Source organism: Opisthocomus hoazin, chromosome 2 (genome assembly GCF_030867145.1).
Source record: "Opisthocomus hoazin isolate bOpiHoa1 chromosome 2, bOpiHoa1.hap1, whole genome shotgun sequence".
In the NCBI taxonomy this organism is placed as follows: Eukaryota; Metazoa; Chordata; class Aves; order Opisthocomiformes; family Opisthocomidae; genus Opisthocomus; species Opisthocomus hoazin.
Window position 1 is genome coordinate 89,479,714 of NC_134415.1, and position 23,951 is coordinate 89,503,664.

At 38.5% G+C, this 23,951-nt stretch overlaps 1 protein-coding gene across 2 annotated transcripts in view; it reads left to right on the forward strand.

The window, feature by feature from the left end:
* The window catches only part of MDN1 (midasin AAA ATPase 1), a 108,676-nt gene that overhangs the window by 69,285 nt on the left and 15,440 nt on the right, over positions 1-23,951 (forward strand). The window contains exons 62-89 of one of the 2 annotated variants that reach the window (XM_075414365.1): positions 331-440; positions 1,530-2,226; positions 3,198-3,359; positions 4,184-4,457; positions 4,663-4,898; positions 5,550-5,645; positions 5,883-5,977; positions 6,702-6,826; positions 7,948-8,094; positions 8,370-8,479; positions 8,925-8,998; positions 9,188-9,383; positions 10,937-11,096; positions 11,266-11,412; positions 13,278-13,404; positions 14,381-14,486; positions 15,525-15,640; positions 16,855-17,334; positions 17,881-18,107; positions 18,432-18,578; positions 18,802-18,974; positions 19,349-19,510; positions 19,642-19,779; positions 20,004-20,145; positions 21,110-21,279; positions 21,492-21,635; positions 22,321-22,456; positions 23,075-23,397. In XM_075414365.1, the coding sequence (XP_075270480.1) occupies positions 331-440; positions 1,530-2,226; positions 3,198-3,359; positions 4,184-4,457; positions 4,663-4,898; positions 5,550-5,645; positions 5,883-5,977; positions 6,702-6,826; positions 7,948-8,094; positions 8,370-8,479; positions 8,925-8,998; positions 9,188-9,383; positions 10,937-11,096; positions 11,266-11,412; positions 13,278-13,404; positions 14,381-14,486; positions 15,525-15,640; positions 16,855-17,334; positions 17,881-18,107; positions 18,432-18,578; positions 18,802-18,974; positions 19,349-19,510; positions 19,642-19,779; positions 20,004-20,145; positions 21,110-21,279; positions 21,492-21,635; positions 22,321-22,456; positions 23,075-23,397 (5,220 nt within the window). The remainder of the gene's footprint in view (positions 1-330; positions 441-1,529; positions 2,227-3,197; positions 3,360-4,183; positions 4,458-4,662; positions 4,899-5,549; positions 5,646-5,882; positions 5,978-6,701; positions 6,827-7,947; positions 8,095-8,369; positions 8,480-8,924; positions 8,999-9,187; positions 9,384-10,936; positions 11,097-11,265; positions 11,413-13,277; positions 13,405-14,380; positions 14,487-15,524; positions 15,641-16,854; positions 17,335-17,880; positions 18,108-18,431; positions 18,579-18,801; positions 18,975-19,348; positions 19,511-19,641; positions 19,780-20,003; positions 20,146-21,109; positions 21,280-21,491; positions 21,636-22,320; positions 22,457-23,074; positions 23,398-23,951) is intronic. The other variant, XM_075414364.1, reaches the window with a different exon arrangement.

Consider the following 23,951-nt stretch of genomic DNA (forward strand, 5'->3'; position numbering starts at 1 on the left):
GCACCTCCTCCCCCTCCTTCTGCACTGATCCTGGTGTCTGCAGAGTTGGCTCTCCCACATATTTTCACTCCTCGGCTGCAGTTTTTCCCCTTCTTAAATGTGTTAACACAGAGGTGCTACCACTGTCGCTGAGGGGCTCAGCCTTGGCCAGCAGCGGGTCTGTCTTGGAGCTGGTGGCATTGGCTCTATTGGACATGGGGGAAGCTTCTGACAGCTGCTCACAGAAGCCACTCCTGTAGCCCCCCCACTACCAAAACCTTCCCCCGCGAACCCAATATAACAAAGTTGGTTACCAGAACCTGAGAGAACAGTTTATTCTTTCCTTTTTAGTTATACCAGCTGGAGTGTGAATGGAAAACAAATGATTTGTCATCCCAGCTGCATACAGGAAAAAGTATTGAAGATGAAGCAGTGAGCAGCTGTATTCATCCCCATCTCAGGTAACACCTCAGACACTGAAGTCTTCTCTTTCAGATTTGAAACTTCATCTGTGGATGCTCAGGCATCCACAGCTTAACAATTCTTGTGTTCTTCTGTAGAAATGAGGGTTCCTGATTTGAAGGTATATTGAGATGGTAATAAGAGATGCAGAAGCTGTTCTGTTTACTTGTAGTGACTAAGGAATTGTCTGTACACACTTTGTACTGCTGTAAATACAACAATGAAAGAAGTGGTCTTCATATCTTGATAAAATTGAAGCTGTGCCCAGAAGCGAAAATAAAGCCATACATCTAAATTATGGTAGTTTCATTAAAATGTGACAATGTTACCAACAAACTAAAATGAGATGGAATGTGTATCTATCACTGCAATTCTTCAAGGCCTTGATAGATGCCAGTGCTATTTTGCAGAGTTCTGGGACAATTTGTACTGAGTAGAAATCTCCAGATGCGTATTTTAGCAACAGCCTTTGCCTATGGTGCTATGGCTGAATTAAATATCTTGCCACATAAAGTACACTGACATTCAGAATTTGTAGCCATTGTTTTGTTGTTGGGTTTATTTTTTTAATCTGAGGAACTTAAGCATGAAATTTTAAGTGAACAGAAATTTCTTCTGTGTGCAGGTTTCCAAGTGTTCTTTGTACATGGAGGTAAAACCTGGGTGTTATTCATGATTTTCCACTATTAACTGAAGTTTTCATTTTCATTATTATACACGTAAAGGATATGATAGTTCTATGCTATTGCTTAAAGAGAATGATGGTCATTGAAAGCAAATTCTGAATGGCTGAGTTTTACCAGTTGCTTCCAGTAATAATGATTTTTCCTTAACGCTCACAGAACTGTCAGGTAACAAGCAAAAAAAGTAAAGGAAGTTTGTTGAATTATGGGGAAAAAAGAGAATTACCTATACATGTTATATGGGTGTTGTTTCTTGTTTTTTTCCTTATTTGCTGTTTCACACAAAATAGCAGAATAGTTTAATTAATCTTTTTATGTATCTTAACTGTTATGTTAGATATATATAAATGTGTTTATATGATGTATGTTTATATGTCTAAACTGGCCGATGTTATTTCTCGACAGACTGTTACATGAAAGAATGCAAAGATTGAAGGAGCAAATAAGCAGTCTTTCCAGAAAAAAGGCGTTCAGGCCTCCAGCTCCACCCTATGATTGCTTATACCGGGAGGCTCACCAGTACATCAACAGCATAGCACAGGTTTCTTCAGTCCAAGATCTTTTAGCCCGCCTGCTGCAGTTCCTCCGTGGGGAAAGACCTAAATCCCTCCAGGCAATACAAAACCTATTAAATGAAGAAGCATCTTGGCAACAATCACACCATCAGTTTAGAAAACACCTGGCAGAGGAGTATGCTGTATTCCCTGATGCCATCATTCCACTGCAAGCTGCCATCTTACAGTTGCAACATGGAATGCGATTAGTGGCTTCTGAAGCTTATGCAGTGCTCAAAAGTTTTGTGCATCCAGCTGATCTGACCAACCTTCTCACTTCTTTGTTGACATTTCCTTCTGTTGGACATGCCTTCCCCACTTACTTTGCTCGTGCAGAAATTTTATGCTCGGTGAATTCAGTTGAGGTCCTTCATGGACTTAGGAAGTTTTCTCTGAAGCACTCTGAAGTAGAATCTGAGGGAGCAGAGCAGCCTTGCCCAACTCTGGAACAGCTTTTGGTGAATGCTTTATTGCATCTTCGATGCCATGTACTATGCAGAGGAGAGATGGACAAGAAAACTCTGCAGCTTTTTAGACATCTGTGTCAGGTAGGAGCTGAATGCCAATGACCAGGATTCTTGCACTACACTATCTTGTCCCAGTGCAAGGCAGACATGTATCTGTTAAAGAGAGTCTAGTGGAGGACTGCAAAAATGATCAGAGGGCTGGAACAGCCCTTATGTGAAGAAAGGCTGACAGAGTTGGGCTTGTTCAGCCTGGAGAAGAGAAGGCGCTGGGGAGACCTTATTGTAGCTTTTCAGTATATAAAGGGGGGTTATAAGAAGAATGGAAGGAGACTTTTTGTCAAGGCTTGTAGTGGTAGGACAAGGCGCAACAGTTTTAAACTGAAAGAGGCTAGATGTAGATTGAACATACAGAAGAAGTTTTTTACAATGATGGTGGTGAGATACTGGAACAGGTTTCCCAGAGAAGCTGTGCATGCCTCATCCCTGGAAGTGTTGAAGGTCAGGCTGGAAGATGTCCCTGCACATGGCTGGGGGCTTGGACAAGATGATCTTTGGAGATCCCTTCCAACCCAAGCCATTCTATCATTCTACCTTGATGATTGTTCTTAAATTTTTATTTCCATGGAACTGATAAAAGATAATTTTGACATAATCTAAAATATTGGATTAACTTGTTTGGATTTATGAAGGCATGAAATCATAGCCTGTGATGGGTACCAAAGATTTTATTTATTAAAAAAAACAATGAAACCAAAGACCACACAAAAAAAACTCCAAAACTTTGTAGAGGGTTTCTTTATAAAATGGTCAAGAAAGGACACTAGAACTTGGCCAAGCACACTGTTGCATACTGTTTTCTGTGCTTTTTCTTCATTGGTTGGTTGAGAGGGCAACTTACAAATCTTCCTTCAAGTTAGATGGCTTTGATGTATACTGTTGTAGGCTGTAGAGGAGGAGAGAGCCAAACAAGATAGATGCTGCCCCTTTGATGAAATATGAGGTGATTTTAAATGTTAACTTCTGTAAAAGCGTGCTGCTTTGTGTTTCCTTAGGCCATTATAAATGAATGGGACGAACAGGAACGCCGTGCCCAAGAGCAGGAGGCAATGGAACGCAGTCTGTACAGATACAGAAGTAAAAGTCATGGGAAAGGACGGAGTGAGGAAGAGGAGGAAGAAGAAGAATTTAGGAGGAGATTTCCCCTTCACGAAAAGGTAGCAACTGTAATTGACAAAAATTATGTCTGAAGTAGCTCCTGAAAAGGCGTGCTATAAATAAAATGAGATGAGGAATGAAGCAGTTTTTCCTTCAGCCAAAAGAAAAATGTGCGGTAGATTTTGACAGAAAGGTGTTAAGTACTGTGCTTTTAGTTTATTTTTCCTTCTGTTTGTAGAAAGTTTTTGGAATTAACTTCTGGATTTGAACTGTACTGTGGTTCAGCTGAACAATCTCAAGTTATGGAATGACAATATCATTAGTTATTTGTTGTAAAAGTCTGGAGCTTGATTCATTTAGCAAGTAAGGTGCTGAGGTTTCATTACCTCTGAAGAAGCTAGTCTCCTTGATTAAATAAAGCCGTGAGATTTTTTCAGATTTAACTGGCCTGCATTACTGAATGATTTTTGAAGCGTGTTTACACTGAGCAATGTTGTACAGTACAGAAAGGCACAAGACAATTATGTGCATTGGTGTGCTGTTGAGATGTAGTAGTTCAGATCTTCAAGTGACCAGACAGCGTTGAGGTGGTTGATCGGCAGATACGACTACCACTGCTTTTTCTGAAAGGGGTTTAATTGGCAGCAGCTCAGGGCTCGCTGTACTGCACTCCTGTCTGCTGTGGTTATGCCCTTAATTGTTCTCTTCACCTGTGTTCTGTTTCAGACTGACATCTGAGCTGGTGACATAGGCATCTATATAGTGTCAGCTCCAAATCATTAGCATATTGTTGCAATGCTAAAAAGTGCAAAAAGGGAGGTGGGGAGAAGAGGCATTAAAGGGAGAGATTGTAATTGACCTTCAGTTATCGTGTAATTTGCAGGACTTTGAAGATATCACAGCTCAGCCAAGCCTAGAAGAAAAAATGGAAACTGAAGATCCATTGGAAGACCAGCTGGAAGTTGATAGAGCAGTTTTGTCCAAGAGCTCTATGCAAACAGTAATGATGGTTCATCAACAGTTGTGCTTAAACTTTGCTCGATCCCTGTGGTATCAACAGAGTCCGCCTTCTCATCAAGCCAAACATTATTTCAGTACATTTATTTCCTGCTATCAGACTGGTGCATGTCTGGTGTCACAATTCTATCCTTTAATTGGTAAGATTGCTAGCAATATTTCAGTATGTCTGTTTTCTTCCATACTCTCATCTCATTGCTTACATGTGTCATATTCTTATATCCTTGTAAAACATAACATGCTAAGGCTTGGGATATGAGGCGGGGGTGAGGCAAAAGAGCTTTTTCTGTTCAGCTGAAAAAAGAGTTAATAGCACATGTGATATCTTGCTTTTTCACTTCTTAGGTGCCGAAATGAATGATAGTCTTTTGGGAAGCCAACTTCTAGTTAGCACTCTTCTTCACAACACCTTTTTTGAGGAATTAACTTCAGATCTTGTGCTGCAGCAAAACGGCCCATATGACTTCTACCAGCATCCTAATATTCAGCAAGTCCGACAGTGCCAACCTGTGCTTGACAATTTTGCTAAAGAAGTAAATGGGCTACTGCAGGAATGGCCAGAGCATCCAGTACTTGTGCAGGTAAAGACACTTCAACAAATGTTTGGACAAAACTGGAGCATTTTAGAATTGTATTTTTGTGTAAATATGTGTATAGATATGCATAGATGTGTGCACGCATACACTTGCCTATATGTTTTCTGTATTACTTATGCAGATGTTTTGGAGTCCTACCTGTTTCTTCTTAAGAGGTATTAGGTGTTCTATTTTAGTTATGAAATGTTAAGTGGCATTCACTGCCCACTCTGATCTTACAGCTTTACGCAATCGTCAGCCTGCCATACCTCAGAGATTCTTGACGTCTTCCTGTTCGGGCTCCTTTTTTTTTCTAAAACTCTTTCTTTCATAGCGCTTTAAAATGCGTATCTTTGGTCCTGTTTATGGGGCCTGTGTAGCCCTCAGGTTATATCTTTCAGAGTAACGCAGAAACTCAGAACCGATTGTACCTTATTGCATTAGGTCATTTGTGCTCCTTTCCTCAAGTGCACTGGCCCTCACTGAACTACTAGTGAGCTTATACGAAAACGAAGAAGCAGTTTAAAATTAAAAAAAGAAAGGTATTCTTACCTCTTGCAGAGGAGGGTTATGCTAACACAAATTAGCTTAACTTTATGACTGCTTCTGTTGAAGATCAGTTACTGTAGGTTGTAATGCGTGTTTTTTATTCTGCAGCTGTTAGTTGTGATGGACAGAATCCGGAGTTTTCCACTCTCTAGTCCTCTCTTGAAGTTCCTGAATGGCCTGGAAATTCTTCTTGCAAAGGCACAGGTAACAAAAGAGCTAAGGGAAACTTTTATTTTTCTCTTTTATGCTTCCTTATTTATATTGGTACCATGATAAAAATAACTGAAAGCTGTCTGCTTGCCTGCCAGGATTTGGGGAAGCAAACTTACTTGATGCCATAAGTTTAAGGAGTAGGAACGTAATCCAGAGTACCGCATGAGTTTTGCCGTGTAAAGACTTAATTTCCGGCTTTGTATAAAGGGGAACTTTTTTTTTTTCCAGGACTGGGAGGAGAATGCTAGTCGAGCTTTGTCCTTGCGGAAACATCTTGATTTGGTCACACAACTGATAATTCAGTGGCGTAGATTGGAGTTGAAGTAAGAACTGTGCTTCCCTCCTGCTTTTTCTTAGATACTCTAAGCTTCCGTCTCCGTACAGAGACACATTCCAATGCAGAATTGCCTTAATCATGGAACATGCATCTGCATGTGTGTGTGGCTGTCCTAGTAACAACGCAGGAAAATAAAACCCAAACTAGCAGCTGTACTGGCTCAGACAGAGCACGTTCAGCCCATGGTGACCCTGTGTATATGCCTCAGGAGAAGTAAAAGCCAGACAGATAATTACAGTACTTCGTCCTAATATTTTCCCCCGTTCTTCTGTTTTCGTTGTAGGGTTTGCTGAACCTGCAGTGTTTTGTCTGTTTAACAACCCCCATTAAATTTTCCTGAAAAATTGTTGTCCTGTGTTCTGTTAAGACCATGTAACATTTATATGTCCATGGTATGCCATGATCAGGAGTTCCACAAGTCTACCTCAAGCTTTGTGAAAAGAAACTTTTGTACCTGGCTCTGACCGGTGTTGTTTTACTGTCTGTAGTTCCTGCATTTCTTCTCTCATATTTAATAATAGTGGCAAAGCAGTGATCCTCAAGAGCTGATTGTGTATATTAAGCATATGTGTAGATTATTCCATCCTGTAAAATTTTCCTTTTGTTTACTAGAAACAGAGAATAAAGTTTGTGTTGTTTTGAAGCCCAAACTACCCATAGTATTTTTGCTTTATTTTTTTCTTCTCTCCCCTTCCTTTTTTTTTTTCCAGTTGCTGGTCAGTAAGTTTGGACAATATTATGAAGCAGCATGTAGAGAAATCCACAAAGCACTGGTTCTCAATCTACCAGATGATTGAGAAGTATGTTCAAGAACAGACAGAGGCAAACACAGAAAGTAAGTGCTGTCCTGATATGCATGTGTACTGCAGTTCCAGCAATTAGTAAGGATGTATAATTAAGGTCCTAAATGCCAGAGTCTGACAATGCACTTTCAGGTGTCATTCTTGAACCCTTTGCCCTACAGTAAATTCCATGACTGTATAGGGTCTTGTCTATAGAGTGAACTTGACTTGGTGTTGATTTCTGGAACCATCTGTGTGTCTCATAGGGCTAACAGTGTAGTTCATGTAAAGAAAAGGTGTCCGTGTAAAGCATCTAAAAGAAAGTAGAACTATGGTAACTGTATGTCGTGCACATATAAACATTTCGAACAGATTTGGAGGGTAGGAGGCCTTCATCTGCAGCTGGAAAATGCACCTCATATCCCAGCTGAACTGCTTTTAACATTCTGTATAAAGCCTAAAGAATTCTTACAGTAAGTTTGTTCTGGTATGTACTGTTCTTAACAAATCTGTCTGCAGGTGTTCATGTTACATAAAACAGGGGAAAGAATATAGGTCTCAGTCCCTTACATCACCAAAATTTTATGAAATTGTAAAGATGAAAGTAGCATCCTCTGGCATGAGGCAGAGTTTTTTCCAGTCTTACGACTAACTAGTGCACTTACTTAACAAGCTTCAGATCCTTAGGTTATTTTACGTCTCCCAAGCAGACAGCATGTCTTCTTCCATAGGTAACACTCTAAAGAGACGGTATTTGCTACCAGACTTTTCTGAGATCTGTTTCTGTCATCATGATTTTGAGGAGTTAAGGAACTGCTGATGACTAATTTATAGTATGACTGAAAAAGCCATTCATTCATAGAGAATAGCAAGTATTCTTTAAATACCTGGTGTACTCTGAAATTGGACATGTAGCTGGCCTCCTCAGTCACTGTCTCACTGCTGCCTCTGTTATCCCCTCATTTCTTCCAGTGTGTTGTTTGTTGGTTTTACTTATTATTAAACTAGAATTCTTTCCCCCCAAGCCTTTTTCCTAATTTATTTTGAACCTTTCCTAATAGAGAGCTATTTAGTTGGAAGTTTACGAAGAGCAAACAACAATTTTCATGTAGAGGTGTTGGGGTTTTTTTCGTTTTCTCCCTCTTTCCTTCTAAATTTCTGGTGCAATGTTCAGAAACCGAGCAAATGGATCTGAAAACGCTGGTCAGCACGCTACAAGCTTTCATTGAAGGATCCACGCTGGGAGAGTTTAATGCACGACTTCAAGCACTACTGGTTTTCCACTGCCATGTCTTGCTGATGCCTCAAGTAGCAGAAAAGGGTAAGTTGTTAGCATTACATGTGTTGAGTCTTCTTTACAGCAACCTGACCATCAGGTATTGAAGACTTTTTCCAAACAGATCACTAAGCTCATAAATACAACATAAGCCTATGCTACTGTTTTTCCCATTTTCATGAAGAATACTGTTGGCCAGTTGACTCCATCTTTTGGTGTTGCTAAGCTTCACGATTACAAAAAAAGGGATGCATTTCTCCTCTTGATACTGAAAAATACCCTGTTTTAAAAAGAAGCTTGTTATTTTCTGTCCCTTCTAGACATTCTGTGCAGCATCCTGTGGAATCTATACAATTATTATAAGCAGTTTTCAGAGTGTGTTGAGGCCAGAATCACTGAACTTCGTCAACCTATAGAAAAGGAACTAAAGGTAAAAGGAGACTTCACTCATACAATATACTGATCTAATCAAAGGAACAGTGGAGCAGATATTATCTAAATTTGTATGTAATAGCTCTGTTGGCTACTGAAATCCTACTATACTTCACATTTTCATTGGCAAGAATTTATTTTTGAGGTGGGAGGTTGGTTGAAGTTTTGAAAGTTTGGTCAGTCCCATTTAGCCATGAAGGTTTCTACCCAGTAGTGAAGCCCCTTTGGATTTCACAACATTTGGCTATGCAGCTGTTTGAGCATAAACACATGTATTAGTAGAAGAAGATTCCTATGCAATAATTTGCTCACTTACTAAAATGCCTTGCATTTTAAGACGGACAGATCATCGTAGTTGATCAGCTTTAAAGATCATCTTTTATATGCAAATACTTCATTGCATTTATATAAGTAATTCCATTGATTATTTATTTTCCTAATAGGAATTTGTGAAAATTTCAAAGTGGAATGACGTCAGCTTCTGGGCTATAAAACAATCAGTTGAAAAAATACGCAGGTAACTCAGAGCTTGGAATTAAGCTCCATATTTGGAACCTTTCTTCTAGATGATTTCTCTGTGATGTTAAATTTGAATGCAGGAATGTTTCTTCTTGTCATTACACAGGGGAAACATTTACTTCCAGCAGCTGAGAGGTTTCTAGGATTATAAAGCCCAGTAACATTTTTGCTTTCTTTTGGTAATTAGGACCCTCTTTAAATTCATGAAGAAGTTTGAAGTTGTTCTGGATGAGCCATGTCAGCCTGCCTTGGTGGAAATGGGCAAGGAAGAGCAGCTGGACTGCTTACAAAAGCAGGAAGAGTCTGAGAACGAAGAGACCAAAGTTCAAAGGCTAAACAACGCATTAAGAAAAATTCTGTCTGCTAGAACAGATGTTGCCAAGGTGACTGTATTCTTTATTATAAATATGAGAAGGATATTTTCTCTGTTCTTATCTATATGTTGCTTTTCACTGATTTGTGCAGAAAAATCTTATGTAAGTGTCAAATCTGTTGATTATATCATCGACTTTTTGGTCTTACTTGAGTTCAGTGTTACGAAACACTGCAGATGGGTGGGAATGCAGCATGGAAAGACAAGCATGTTCTGTATTGATTTGGCACGGTATCTATGCTCTAATATAGAGATGATAGCAGTTACACATTTCATCTCCAAGTTGCCTGCATATTTTCTGCAGCAATTTGTTACTTTCCTACTAGTGCAGTAATATGGACTGGGAGTTGAGATTATTATTACCTTTTTTTTTTTTTACCTAAACAAGGACCCAGACAAATCATCATGTAGCTGTAGGATCTGTGCGTATATAAGCTCTGATTAAATATAAAATTACTTTGAGCTTGACTACTGATAGGGGAATGCATTACATTGTCATACATTTGCTGTTGGCTGACAGCTTGTGTACTACAAACATTTGCCTTGGACTAGCTGATACATGGTAGATCATTCTCCACAGTGCTACAGTTTAGTGTATCTTTAATGAAGTTGTCAGCTCGGAGAGGAAGTCAACTAATTTTCTTCCTGAAATAGATTCCTATTCATCTCCCTTAGTTTTTATTAATAAGATGCAAGGAGACAACCATAACTCATCAGAATTTGGGGGTGAGTGGGAAATGCTCAGTTACTCTCAGCTTCCAAGGCTTTGTTCAGTTTCTTCAGACTGGGACCATGGCTGATGTTGCTCTTGTCCTGTGACAGACAGGAGGGTAGAGGGGGGAGGCAGAAATCTGATGCAAATCTAATGTGCGTGTTTGTGGAAACCCAAAAACAATTGGTTTGTTGGTTGGTGGTTTGTTTGTTTGCAATCCTGTTATTAATAATCAGGTTTGTTTGCAAGTCTGTTACTACTAATCAACAGGGTTGTTGGTTTCACGTGTTGCAGTTTCATGTTGTCTTCATTCCTTCAGCAAGATGCATGCAAACTTAGATTGAACAAACCATAAGGATTAGCTTTAGACACACTGGGGGATTACTTCTGTTATTTAATAATTTCTGTTTGCGTACTGATTTGTTGTTCTTTAGCAGTGCAATTAAATTGGTGTCTAGTGGAAAGTAAGTGATGGTGTTCTTACCTAACGCCCCGAGGGCATTAGTGATTTAGGTTAATGTGCCTTTGAGCTTGGAAGGCTGAGGAAGCTGACCTCACGCAGTGATAACCTCTATGAAAGAGGTAATGACAAACACCTAAGAGAGTAGGATCATAGCATCTTCCATTTGTTCGGCTGTTTTCAAAACTAATGTATGCCTGACATGCATATGTTGTGATTTTCCTGAAGTGTTGGTGCTGAACTGTTCAAAGGATCATGTGGGCGTGTTTTGGGGTTTCAGATGAATGCAGAACTTAGCCTTTGTTTATGCAGTGACTTACTCTTAATGGTCAAATAGGACAGCTTTGAGTATGTGTGGATAATTGGACTTTTTATTTAATTTTTTTCTTAGAGGGCACTACCAGAAGAATGTCAGGATGTCATTACATCTCATACAGAATCTCTTCAGTATCGTCTACCTAAGCTTACTAAAAAAATGAAGAAAATGTGTACAACAGTTACAGAAAATAATTCATTCCTAAGTCTAGTGGAAAATCTTGACCAGTTCACAGGTTAAGTATTCTTGTGACTTCTGTACCATAATTGACCTCTGTAACATAAATGGAACAAATCAGAAAAAAGTACAGATACATAGTTCCTTTCCCAAACTATCTTCCCGTGGCTGCTTTGTGTACATTAAGTTTTCACATCTCTTACCTTTCCCTGCTGTCTTCTGTACAGGTGGTATCATTGTTTCTGTAGCTGAACTGCAAAATTTAACATTTGATCAGACAGCAGATAAGGAGAAGCAGAAATCAGAGGCAAAGCATATTCAGATGCAAAAGCAACGGGCTTTGTCAGATCTCTTTAAAAGCCTTGCAAAAACAGGTGAGCTTTGACTAAAAATGTGCTTGTTTTAAAAGTACAAAGTTCTTAAGCATTTTACTATTTTTGCCAATACATCTAAACCCACCGTAATACTGTGTTCTTGAAGTTATTGAGCCACTAATACGTAGAAACATTGAAGTCTTTCTTTCTCCTTGTCTGTTGGCCGTGAGGCCTGGTGTTAGCCATTTCAAATACCTTCTGTACTTCTTGCATTCCATTAAATGTGCAACAGTAGATTTTCTGAAGCAGAAATCTACTTTTTCTCCAGTCAGAAGTCACTGTCCAGCTTTTAGAAAGGAGAGTTCCTTTCTAAAAAGGCTCATTATCTTCTATCCATTCTCTGATCCAGAACTGAGGTTAAGTTAGCTCATTAGAATGAGAGCCCATCTCTCAGTTGACAGACTGTCAGAGATCAGATTGGCAGAGGTGTTGTGGAGCCATGGAGACTTTGATGGGAATCGTTGGAGGCAACCCTGTTCAGCAGCCTGTCTCCTCTGCTTCCCTTGCTAGTCTTAAGGCAAAGGATCTCCCCAAACTATTAACTTTTGCCTTTTTCCTTTGGTGTTATGTTAAATTATTCATCAACTGTTCTTAGTCCCTTAGCAGTTTAGAAACCAGCAGAAGTAAGCAGTCTTGATAAATACACAACTGTCTGACAGCATTCTGCTAAGTCATAGGCAGAACTTTGCCAAGTTTTTTGTTCTTGTTTGAAGAGAGTTTAGTGTTTTGGTGCTTCTCTTGAAAGCCATAGCTTCTGGCCTGCAGTCATCCAAAGAACCTCTGAAAAAAAAAGTTCCTTGTGGTTGCAGAAAGAAGCTTGGAAACATGAAGTTAAGGGTTCCAAGAAGGCATGACAAACTATCTCAGTGTCACAACACTTGGAAAGTAAATGAAAACAAAAACATTCTAAATGCTTCCTGGGAGGTGGGAGAAGGCTTCAGCTGTAGCTTGGAGTGTTTGTCGTTTATGCTACTTAAATGAGTTAGTGTGTATACCGAGTAAATAGTTCCCAGAAGATTAAGGTCCTTTTGTATTTAGATACCTGCAAACACAGGTTCACCTAAGTGGGAGGTTTTCAGCACATACACCTTTCCTGTGTTCGGCATTTTTTTCACCTGCTAGTGCTAAAGGAGTATCTGCCCTTGCTGCCCTGTGAAGTTTGTGCTGGAGGAGTGACATACTGTGACAATTTAATTAACACATAGGATTTTAATCCTTTACTGGGGTCTGTCTGATTTTGGGTGATGCCTTTACTTCCTCATTCAGCCTTTTTGTGTCTTAAAGATGAGGTGATGATCCCTAACTCAGCTTTCTTAAAAGATCAGGAGCAGTGAAAAGTGTTGCTCCTAAGACCTGTTCTCCATTTTGTTTGGAAAAATGGCAGCATAACATAAATAGCTAATGAGTATTTCTTACAGGCTCTGCTTACCTTCAAGATACTTTGAAAGGAGTGTTTTAATTGGCTTGAGAGCAATGAGCATGTTTAGTCCAGTTTTTAAAATAGCTAAAATTACAGCCTTAAGACTGAGTTTTAAAGGTTTGTAACTGTAATTTCTCAGGCTGTAGCCTGCCTTACAAATTTAAGGCTTTTTGGTTTTTCTCTTGGCCACCACCACCAACCCCCTTTATACACACAGGTCAATGTTTGTCTTATTTCAGCTGTGTTCAGCTGAAGATAGCTAAAATACAATGTGTTCTTACATTACAAAACGTGCAGCATGTTCAAAGACTTGTCAAAATCCGATAGCATCAGGAAAAAAACCTGACATCAGAAGATTTTGTATCTTAAAACCAGCTGTATGAGTGACATCTTTCATATAAAAGAATGAGGGCATATAAGCATGTGTGTTCAAATGTCATTCCAGGTTTGTCGTACCGGAAAGGTCTGTCTTGGTCCCGTTCAAAAGACTATCATGAGATACTCTACCTGCGTCCACTGGGCTTGTGTAGTGCATTAGGTGTAGTAAATTGTACACATGAACTGGATGCCACGTATGTATGCAGTATTTCTAAGCCTTAGATTGTATGAATTGCAGCTATAATATGTAGAATTTATTGCAGGTGGATTTAGACTGAAATTTCTGGGCTGTAATTTATTTAGGATTTTACGTATTTCCTTCCCTTCCTCCCATTACTTCTCAGTTTGAAAATACTGTGCATACTGTCCTGGCATGTATAACTGAGAGAAGGTTTGTTTTATTTTCTTTTTTGTTTGCACTTTTGACAATTCTGCCCTCAGTTTCATTGTTTCTGTGAATTAGATTTCAATTAGACCTTCACCATCCAGCTTTGCCTGGGTTGCTTTGCTAGCATAATTAGATAATCATATTAGAATGTAGACTGCTCATGCTTTTGTTAGAGATGAGTTGTAATTTAAGGGGGTTACTTAATTATTTTGTCTTCATTGAATAATAGGGTATTTCAGGAGAAAATATATAGGCTTGAAAGCGGGCATTTCTGCAAAAACTTACCTAGAGGACAGACGTTTCTTCAGCTGTTACTCTATTGTTTTTCTGGCCGCAAGTGATTTTTGTCATTGAGACGTGCTGGTTATTGTCCTCCTTGGATGTAAGGGTTTAGTTTACAAGATCTTTCATCAAGGCCAAAATAAAGGCTTCTGCATCAAGCTGGATTTAACTGCATGGGGGGAAAGACAAAAAAAAAATCACTGTGTAAATGTTAAATGATATTCAAAGATAGAGATTCTGGTGCTATTGCTTAGGGTATCCTTTATTTTAAAAACTAAATATTTTCTTAAATATTTTCTTAAATTTCTTTAATTTTAAAAAATATTTTCTTAAGACTAGAATACTGGTGGAGGAAATGAAGAATTAAAAGATCAATGCATTTGCAAAATAATATTGTAAGCATATTTCTGAGGTTGAAGAGCTGATGTGGTGGTTCCAGTGTGCTGAGGTACTGAAATTATATACCTTTCTAATATCAGACTCTTTTTGTGCTTTGTCAGGTTGCTGACAGAGGTTTCTTCTGCCTGGGATGGATGCCAGAAGTACTTCTATCGGTCACTTGCACGCCACTCTAGACTTCAGACTGCATTGTTAGCACCTGCTAAGGTAAAAACACTGAAGTAAAAATAGAGATCCTACTTCTGTTAACTTTATTTTACCAGCTTGCACTGAAATTTTCTGGTAGTAAAAAGGTGATGTGAGATAATGCTGTGTTCTGAAATATGATACAAAATACGGTATTTTGGGACCAAACATCAAATGCAGCATACTAAAACCTGTTGTTTTATGAATAAACAATGTCAGTTTAGTGAACTAAGTTAATGATGTGTTCAATGCACAATATCATTCATCCCAACAGATCCCAAATTGCTAATTCTTGTGTGTGAAGGAAACTCCCAAAATGCTAAATCAAAACTTCTCAGGAAAACAAAACCAGGATTAGTTGGTGCTTATGAAAAAACTCGGCTGAGATTTGTAGTTGGGCATAACTGGAGCCTGTGTCTTAACACAAAAGGTGTCGATACATTTCCTTGTTTAAAAATTGGCCTAAAATCAGTGGAAGGAACAAATGAGCTGTCAGATCTGCACCACTTTTCCGGTATTCTAGGAAAATGGGATCTCTTCCAGATGCTCTTGCTCTCAGCATGGAATGTAGCTGTGATCAGTTTTTCTCTGTTGTGAACATTTATTCTAAGCTTTAAAAAGAGATCCCTTCTAATGAAAGGAGTGAAAGTAATTGTCAGTAAATCTGGTAAAATGAATTGTGGAAGTGGTTTTAGCAATGGGTCATGAATGTAAAAATTTAGGCTGGTATCTCTTTACATTTTAATCATCATTTCTGTAAGGTAGCTTTACTACTGGAACTAAATTCCTGATAAGAATTGCTGCAGTGGAATGCAATTTATTATGACTGTTGTTGCAGAAGCTCCTTGAAAATCAAATTTGTATGCTGGATATATGGAAGATGCAGAAAAATTAAGATGGGGAAGCTGTAATACCTAAAATTTTTGTCTGCATTTTAAGACTTATTCAGTTAAACCATAACCTTTCAGCTTGCTCAGTGAAATGAAATAGAGGCACAGAGAATGTTGTTGACTGTTTATTCATCTAACTGGTCTCTCCCACTTTTTTCTGTATCTTTAGGATATTGGACTAGGTAGCATTGAACGATGCAAAGGGTTCACTGCACACCTCATGCAGGTGCTTGTCAGACAGAGACGATCTCTTACTGCGCTGACAGAACAGTGGATCTTACTGAGGTATTTTGCATTTTCCAACGTTTAGATCTTGGCAAGGAGTTTGACAGCAAGCAATTCAGTTCAAGAAAGATGGAAAATAAGATAGAAGAAAATAAAAGTCTTCCCCCTACTTTCCCACTTCTCTCCTCAATTACACCTAGAAGATAGAAAAGAGGGTGGAGAAAGCGCAAAAAAAAAAAAAGGGGGTTAGATATTGTTTATCCTGTCATTGCAACTAGTATTTTGGAATAAAAATAATTTGGGAAAACAAGTTAGGCAAGACCATGAAATAATTACTATAGTTAATTACACAGTTAAACTGTTAAATATATAGATCGTTTAAACCTCTCTCATTTAGTATTGGCCTAAGTTAATTTTGGCTATGTTCAAGTTGTTGATTTGATCTGGAGCAAAGAAATTATCTGGATGGCACTTTGTGCCAAAATGAATAAACCTCAACAGCTTACAAAGAAAAATTCTAGAAAGATGGGAGATATTAAATCTTGTGTCAAAACTGTAAAAGCGTATAGAAAATCTTTCTTACTTGATGTCATTTTTACTCCGTTGCTTGACTCATCGGTTTCACTGCAAGCTCCACTGTTCTTCTGCATATTTGTGCTCATCACTAATATAATCCATAAAACTTTTTGGAGTTAGGTCAGGAGCTATTTCCTTTGTACATGGAAGGAAATCTAGAATGGAGATTACTGGTGCAAAATTTATATTAGTCCTAGGAAACTTAGAAAAACACACACAAAAAAAACCCAACAAAACAAACAAAATCCCAAAATACAAACTCCTCAACTGTACAGTTGCAGGAATAGTAAGACTTCCAAGACACTTACCTGCATTGCTGTGACTCTCATTGCAAATCAGATTAAACATTTGTTAGGAGCTGGCTGTTACACAGCACTTTAGAGAATGAAGGTGTGTTAGAATCTAATTTGCTTTTATAATGGAGGAAAGTGAATGATATTTGAGTATGAGGCTGGAGTTTAAGGATTGTTTGAAATGACAGTGTAGATTCAGAGAAATCTCACAGAGCCCTGTCTTCAGGACAACTCAAACATATATGCAAAAGACTATCATTTTAGTTGTTCCATAAAAAGTTTGACTTCCACTCAGTCCATATTATCTAGATCTTTTATGAATTTAGTCTGAACGCTGAGCTTCTAAAAGGGAAGTATAGCATAAAATTCAGTGATTGTTACTTTTCCTTCTTTCTTCTTAACTAGGAACCTCCTGAGCTGTATACAAGAGATAGATTCTAGGTTGACTGCTGACAGAGAATATAATGTAGCATTACCTCCTCAAGACAGTATTCAACGGTGGACTGACAAACTGCAGCAACTTTCCATGCAGTGCGTGATGGTTCTTGAGGAGCTGTCTTGGTTTATACAATGCTGCCCAAAAGAAGAGTTAATAAAGTGCAGTGACAGTGAAAAGACAGAAGTCAAAACAAACATTTTTCAGAGTTCAGGACCTGAAATGGGAAATACTTTTATGGGAATACCTGACCTAATTCCCTCAGAGCTAAAATACTTGTCTCCAGTAACAACAGAGCAACTGCCTCCTGGATGCAGGATGCGAAATAAGGATCAGTTATGGCTGCAGCTAGCTACACAGTTAACTGCGATGCTGGCAAATGTGAAGGCAATGAAAGCAGAAGTGGACAAAATAAGACAACAGTCATGTGAGACCTTGTTTTATTCCTGGTGAGTTCTACATGTGCATGAAATTAGATCTCTGTTTTATGTTCATATTAGATATCTGAAGTCATCTTGAAAATGTTTGCCTATGCATATCTTGGTGAGTGTGTTCACGTGCTCTGGGAGCTTGTTTCCTTTCATTTTTCTTGCAAAATGCAGTGCCTGGCTTTTTAAACAACTGTATGTGTCATCTTCCACTCGCCTGAGAAATCAGGAAGAAAATAGATCTTTCTCGGCTTCTCAGTTTGTCTTTGGTCTCCTGGGATTTCATCCCTATACCTCCTTAGTTAATGAGGTGGATTTCAAATATCAATTTAATGACGAAAATTTTATTTTAAAAGAATCTGTAGCCTATTTAATAATCTTCTCCCTTTCTCTCTGCTTCAAACAGTGTGAGTATAATTGGGACATCTGCTTGTTGTCAAACTTTTTATTTAATAAGTTCAAGATGGGAGATCAGCTGCCTTCCCCTCATCCATGCCCCAGAAAAAGGTTTCATCTTAAACTGAACTATTTGTTGTTCTCTCAGTATTATGGTGTTTCTTGTTGCAGGAGAGATTTTGAAGTTTGCACATCAGCTATGAGTTGTTTGCTGGAAGTGTCAGCTCAGTTGCAAGGCATAGAGTCCCTATTTCTTCCAAATGGGGAAGACAGGCAAGCTGCAAATCAGATGGCCCTAATCAAGAGCCTAAAGTATATACAAGAAGTAGTTACTAATACATCTGCTGATTTCACAGCCTGGAGAACACAGCTTCTTGCTTCCATGTCAGGTTGCAGTGGTAAGGACAATTCTTCTTTGCCCATTTTGTGATTTAGATAAAGATGTAAGAGTTTCTTAGTTTGGTTACTGCAGAAGATGGCTCCATGTTCATTTGGATATCCAGAAACACTCAGTAATTTTCTTTTTTTTTGCCCCCCCCCCCCCCCCCCCCGTCATTGTTGATGACAGATTTTACACTATAGTTGCAGGTCAGGATTAACAAGGAGATTTTAGTAGAGCTATGTGGTAAAAATTGTGTAGTGCTTATCGTGCTCCTTGTATAGGGGAAACATAGTAACCTGTAATTTAATGCGTTCCTATGTAAAACTCTGTCGTTCAAAAGGAAATCAACGGTCAGATGAAGAGTTTGTGGAGCGCTTCTCAGCAAAAGTGGAAACTGTTATCCGTGTTGTTCTGTATGCCATCCAGTGTTTGGTAGAGAGAAAACGGGAAGATGGAAAAGAGGAAGAAAAATCTCCGGAGGAAAATGGTAAGTCTGTTAATTTATTTAAGGGGGGAGGAGGCTTGTTAAAACTATGCAAACCAAAAAATTCCTTAAACTGTGTGTCTAGCAGAGGTACTAATACAGAAGGACATTGCCATTTTAATAGAAGTTGTCTAACAGATGGGATGGACATTTCTAGATTGCTTGCTATAACATTTTTAGAATATCTGACTTGATTTCCGTATTTTTTTATGTGTTTCAAACAAAGGGGATGCAGCCTCATTTGACGTGATTAAAGCAGGACATATAACTAAGCTTTTGGATGAAGATCTCTCTGCTGATTTGGATTCTTTGCATGTGCAGAAAGCAATTTTAGCAGTTTCGGAACTCCTGGACAACCTGAAATCTTATGGGGAAAATTACACTTCAGATAAACATAAGGTAAAATTGTTCTTCTTGGGAGTTTTTGGCTTAGGGATCTCAAAAGATTTGGAATTGTGAACTTTGGTGATTGAATGTGCATTGCTTCTTACTATTCTGTAGCTTAGAACTAGAAGTGTGTGAGAAGTTATGGCCAAATATAGGTACTCTTCTGTAGTGCAAAAGACAAAAGTTCCTTTCGTAAGAAGGAAAAGTTGTAGTTTTTGTGAAAATCTAGAAAAAACTCCAGAACCTTTAGAAATTGTATTTAAACTTGCCCACTGATATTTCTGGTTTGAGCATCTGTTTTTCAGTCTCTATCATCGCCCTCTCTGAGGTGTGTCTCAGCATGTACATAATCATGTTTGACAGCTGTTCTTTGGTTTTAACTGCAGTTCTTCAACCAGTCCTGCTATTTGCTGGTGCGTCTAAAGCCCATGCTCTGCAAGTACTCAGACCTTATCCTCTTCTACCTCACTGTTTCACTGGCATCTCACAGGAGTACTGGGAAATTGCTTTCTGTTCTAACTAGCATTTTTACAGAGCTTGCCCAAAAGGTAAGTCATTATAGATAACAGTGGACATACGGTAAGCATATATTTAATGTATAAAAGTCCTAAGTAAAAACTAAAGCTGAAAGATGTACTTACTACTGCAGAAAGTTTCGAGTTTCTGTTTGCCTTTGTAGGGGTTTTGTCTGCCAAAAGAATTACTTGAAGATGAAGCTGGAGAGGGAGCAACACAGTTTCATGATTACGAGGATGGTGGTATTGGAGATGGGGAAGGCAAGAAGGATGTCAGTGACAAAATAGAAAGTGAAGATCAGGCAAGTGTTTGGGGTTCTTGTTTAATTCAAGTAAAACTGAAGGAGCCCTTGAAATCCATGTTGTAGATGTTTCGGGTAAAAGAAACGTGAAGTTACCTTCAGTCTCCTATTTAGGTTGGCTTATATCTTTGCATATAAGCTTACAAATATTGTTGTGGTACTTTAAGTAAGCTTTAATTTATAGGCAAGATCCACTGTAATTTTTGGCTTTACCAATAATTCAGATAGAAGACAGTTTTCAAAAGGGTGAAGAGAAGGAGAAAGAGGATCAAGATTCTAAACCAGACATTGAAGGAGAAGACAATGCAATTGAAATGTCAGAAGACTTTGAAGGAAAGATGCATGATGGAGAACAGGAGAAAAAAGGTTTGGTCCTTCCACTGGCAAACTTACTAAGAAATGTTATAGGTCAATCCAATAATGGTTGATACTTTCATCTAATGAAGCATATCTTGAAAAGTCATTGTTCAACAACAGAGTAGTGCTATTTGTATATGAATACTAAGAAGTATTAATATGAATGCTAAGAAATGTACAAAGAAGATACTGTCTCTCTTCTTTCAGTGTGATGGTTTTGGAATGAAGGGAGACGATTCTTTCTTCCTGTTGTGAGCTGACCTATAGATGCATTTTAAAATTAGTCACTGACTTTGTGGAGCTGTTAAAGATCAACAGTATACTTGAGAATATGGCTGTAGTTAACTTCAAAGTGTGACTAATGAAGCTATTGCAAACTTTTAAGCAATGAAAATAATTGAACTTTTCAAAATGGAAAAAATAGCAACATTTGGTAAATTCATTCAAGTTGCTACTCACTCAAAAGGCAGCAGTTCTTCACTTTAAAGGGTAACAATTTGACCATCTGTAGCTGTTGTGGCTTTTAAATTACAGTAGTGTTAATCTGCTTTCAAATCTCTTACAAAATGCCAAGAATAAGTTCATCTGCACAAGAAGGGAAGTTCCAAAACTAATAAACAGATAAAGGGGAATGGACCTTCCCCCTCCCAGAAATGCCAAAATGTGTTGAAAATGGAGGATGGAGAGTGTAAGGAATAGAGAGTTTAGATCATCCATGTTTTGTGCCTGGGACTTGTTAGTCTGAAGGAGAGAATGCTGTGTGTGCCCTTATGTCCAGGAGAACACTTTCAAACACATAATTAGGCCTCTGCTCTTCCGAGTGTTAGTGCGTGAGTCTTTATCCGCATTGCCCATTTAACTGCGTGGGGTGAGAAACTAAGGTGCCAAGTATGACTGCTTGTTTGTTTTGAAAGTTAACAAAAAAGTTGACTTCATCTCTTCTGTACTGAAACACATTCTGAACTGTACACAGACAATGATGAAAATTCAGATGAAGAGGAGGAGCTGGATAAGCAGATGGGAAATCTTGATAACGCTGAAGCTGATGATAAACTGGATGAGAGGCTCTGGGGGGATGAAGATGAAGATGATGAAGAAGATGCCAGTAGTAAAACAGAAGAAACTGGGCCAGGAATGGATGAGGTAAAGAGAAAAGGGGTGGGAAGAAGAATATCAAAGGAATTAAACTCTGTGAACTCCCTTGCACAGCTCGTAGTCTTGGAAAGGGAGAATTTGAATATATCGCAAGTTTTATTTAGTGTTGTCTTTTTTTCTGTAGGAGATGATGTCTTGTTACTGAGACTTTGAGAAGCGGGTAGCATAATTGAGTTTCTTTTGGATTTGTTGGTTAATAGGAGGATTCAGGGCTCGTTGCAAAAGATGACAATTTGGGCACAGGAAACAAGGATAATAAGAAACAGCCTCCCAAGGATGAGGAAGAGCAGCAACAAGAGGACGACAGTGGAAACAAAGAGAAAATCCATGAACAAATTGATGAGGTAAAAATGATTTGGACTACATAGAGTATCTTATTGTTAAACCCTACACTGTTGCTCATACGATCTGTTTCTGAGAATCTGAAGTGCTCTTTAATAGTGAAGTGCATTACAAAAAATATTAGTTTGTTTCAGGGCTAAAAGTAAACCATACTGTATCCATTATATTATATGTATATTTTTCTGATCCATAATCCAGAAAGAATTTTTGTTTGCACTAAACTGAACTTGTAATGGCTGCCAGAACAGGCTTTACACTGAATCGATGTTTTGATGGACAAAGCTTAAAAATTCATGTTCTGTTGCGTTTAGCAACAGTGGAACTCATCCCAAAAATCTGTATACATTATGCTTCAACATTCTGCATAGTATGCAAGAGTGCATTTACCATCTGCAAGAGTGCAGATCCTGGTCAGAATCTTTCAGCTATGAGAACTGGATTCTGACCACAAAGTATGCTGGTTTTAAGAAGTACCAATTTATGTAAATGCATTTGGTGAAATTAATTGTCCTCATTTCTAAAGAGCAGAAAATGTGTACCACTGGAAATATGTTTTTAACTGATCAGAATGTAATATTGCATCCAGTATTTCTGTGTCCTAGAGAATTCAGTACTATCTTGTTTCTCATCTTTGCCTTTCCTCCCACTTATTACGTACCTGGTTCCCCCCCATTCTTCTGCTGACAGCGTGAGTATGATGAGAACGAAGTAGATCCTTATCATGGCCAGCAAGAAAAGGAGCCTGAAGTTGAACCTTTGGAACTTCCTGATAATTTGAACCTGGAGAATGATGAGAAGAGTGATGAGGAGGAAGAGGATGAAGGTACAGCTGAAAATCTCTCTACAGATTCCTAGATGAAAGCCAAATGTAAATAAGGGGGGAACAGTCAGATAATGAGCTCTTTTTCTCTATAGAAATAAGAGAGGTGGTGGTAGGACTCTGTATAACAAGAAGCTGCAAATTCACTTCTGTGTATTAAAATACCAACATACCAAATGCAGGCCAGATAAGAACACAACGTTACAGCATTTTCCTTTACTTCCCTTTTGTGCACAGTTTCTGCCAGCTTTCTCGTGTTATCCAAGTGATACACCCTAACTTAATGCTAGAAGCTCCTTATTAATTGTTCAGTTGCTTTTGTGATTTTTTTTTTCTATGATACATACAAGCATTTGTACTCAAAGTCAACTGACCCTCAAGAGTATTAGGTTTAAGGAAGTTAATAGGAATTCATCCTGGTGTATTGTTAGTTACAAACCAATTGGGACTTAAAGGAATTATCTGCTATAGAAAATCATAGATTCTGTGTATAGAATTCTCAGTATTTTCTTTAATATTTTTTGATAGGCTGGGCAGTTCTATTCCAAATATCTGTAATAGTCACTGTCTCTGTACTTCACTGAAAGTTTTCTATGCCTTCCTGATTTTTTTTTAACCCAGAAGAAGAGAATGCTTTTGAAGTAGATGAGAAACCTATTGATTTAAATGAGGCAGAGAAGACAGAAGAACAGAATGAAGAGGATACTGGTGAGACAGAAAGAGATGATCAAGATGCAGAACCAGCTGAAGAAGGCGTTTCTGAAGATAAAGAGGAGAAGGAGGATGAAGGGGACAAAGATGCTGATGATCAAGAAGAAAGTGCAGGGAACACTGAGGATACAGCAGAAGAGGAGGAGGAAGAGTCACAGCCACCTGATGAGGAAAAAAATGAATCTGCTGAAGATAAGGGAATCCCAACTGCTGACCAAGGCCTTCAACCCCAGGTAGACAGCAATAAATAAAAGCCTGCTATTTTTTTTTTTTTTTTAATTATACGAGATTTAAGAAGTGGGTGTGTTCTGTGATACTCTGAAACAAATTTGACATTGAGTAGGTGTAATGTTAGTGAGAATCTTCACACAAATAACAGAGATGTGCTTACAATGAAACTGATGTATTTCTGTCATCTGTATTCCTGTTACCTCCTCGGTCTTCTGTTAGAATAGAATATTTCAGTGGAAAGAGACCTACAACAATCATCTAGGCCAACTCCCTGACCGATTCAGGGCTCACCAAAAGTTAGAGCATGTTGTTAAGGGCATTGTTCAAATGCCTCTTAAACACTGACAGGCGTGGGGCATCGACCGCCTCTCTAGGGGGGAGAGAGAGAGAGAGAGAGAGAGAGAGAGAAACACTGTTCCAGTGTTTGACCACCCTCTTGGTAAAGAAATGCTTCCTGGAAAGGTGATGGAACAGCTCCTCCTGGATGTCACGTGTAAGCAAGTGGAGGAAAAGAAGGTTAACATGGATTTACCAAGGGGAAATCATGCTTGACCAA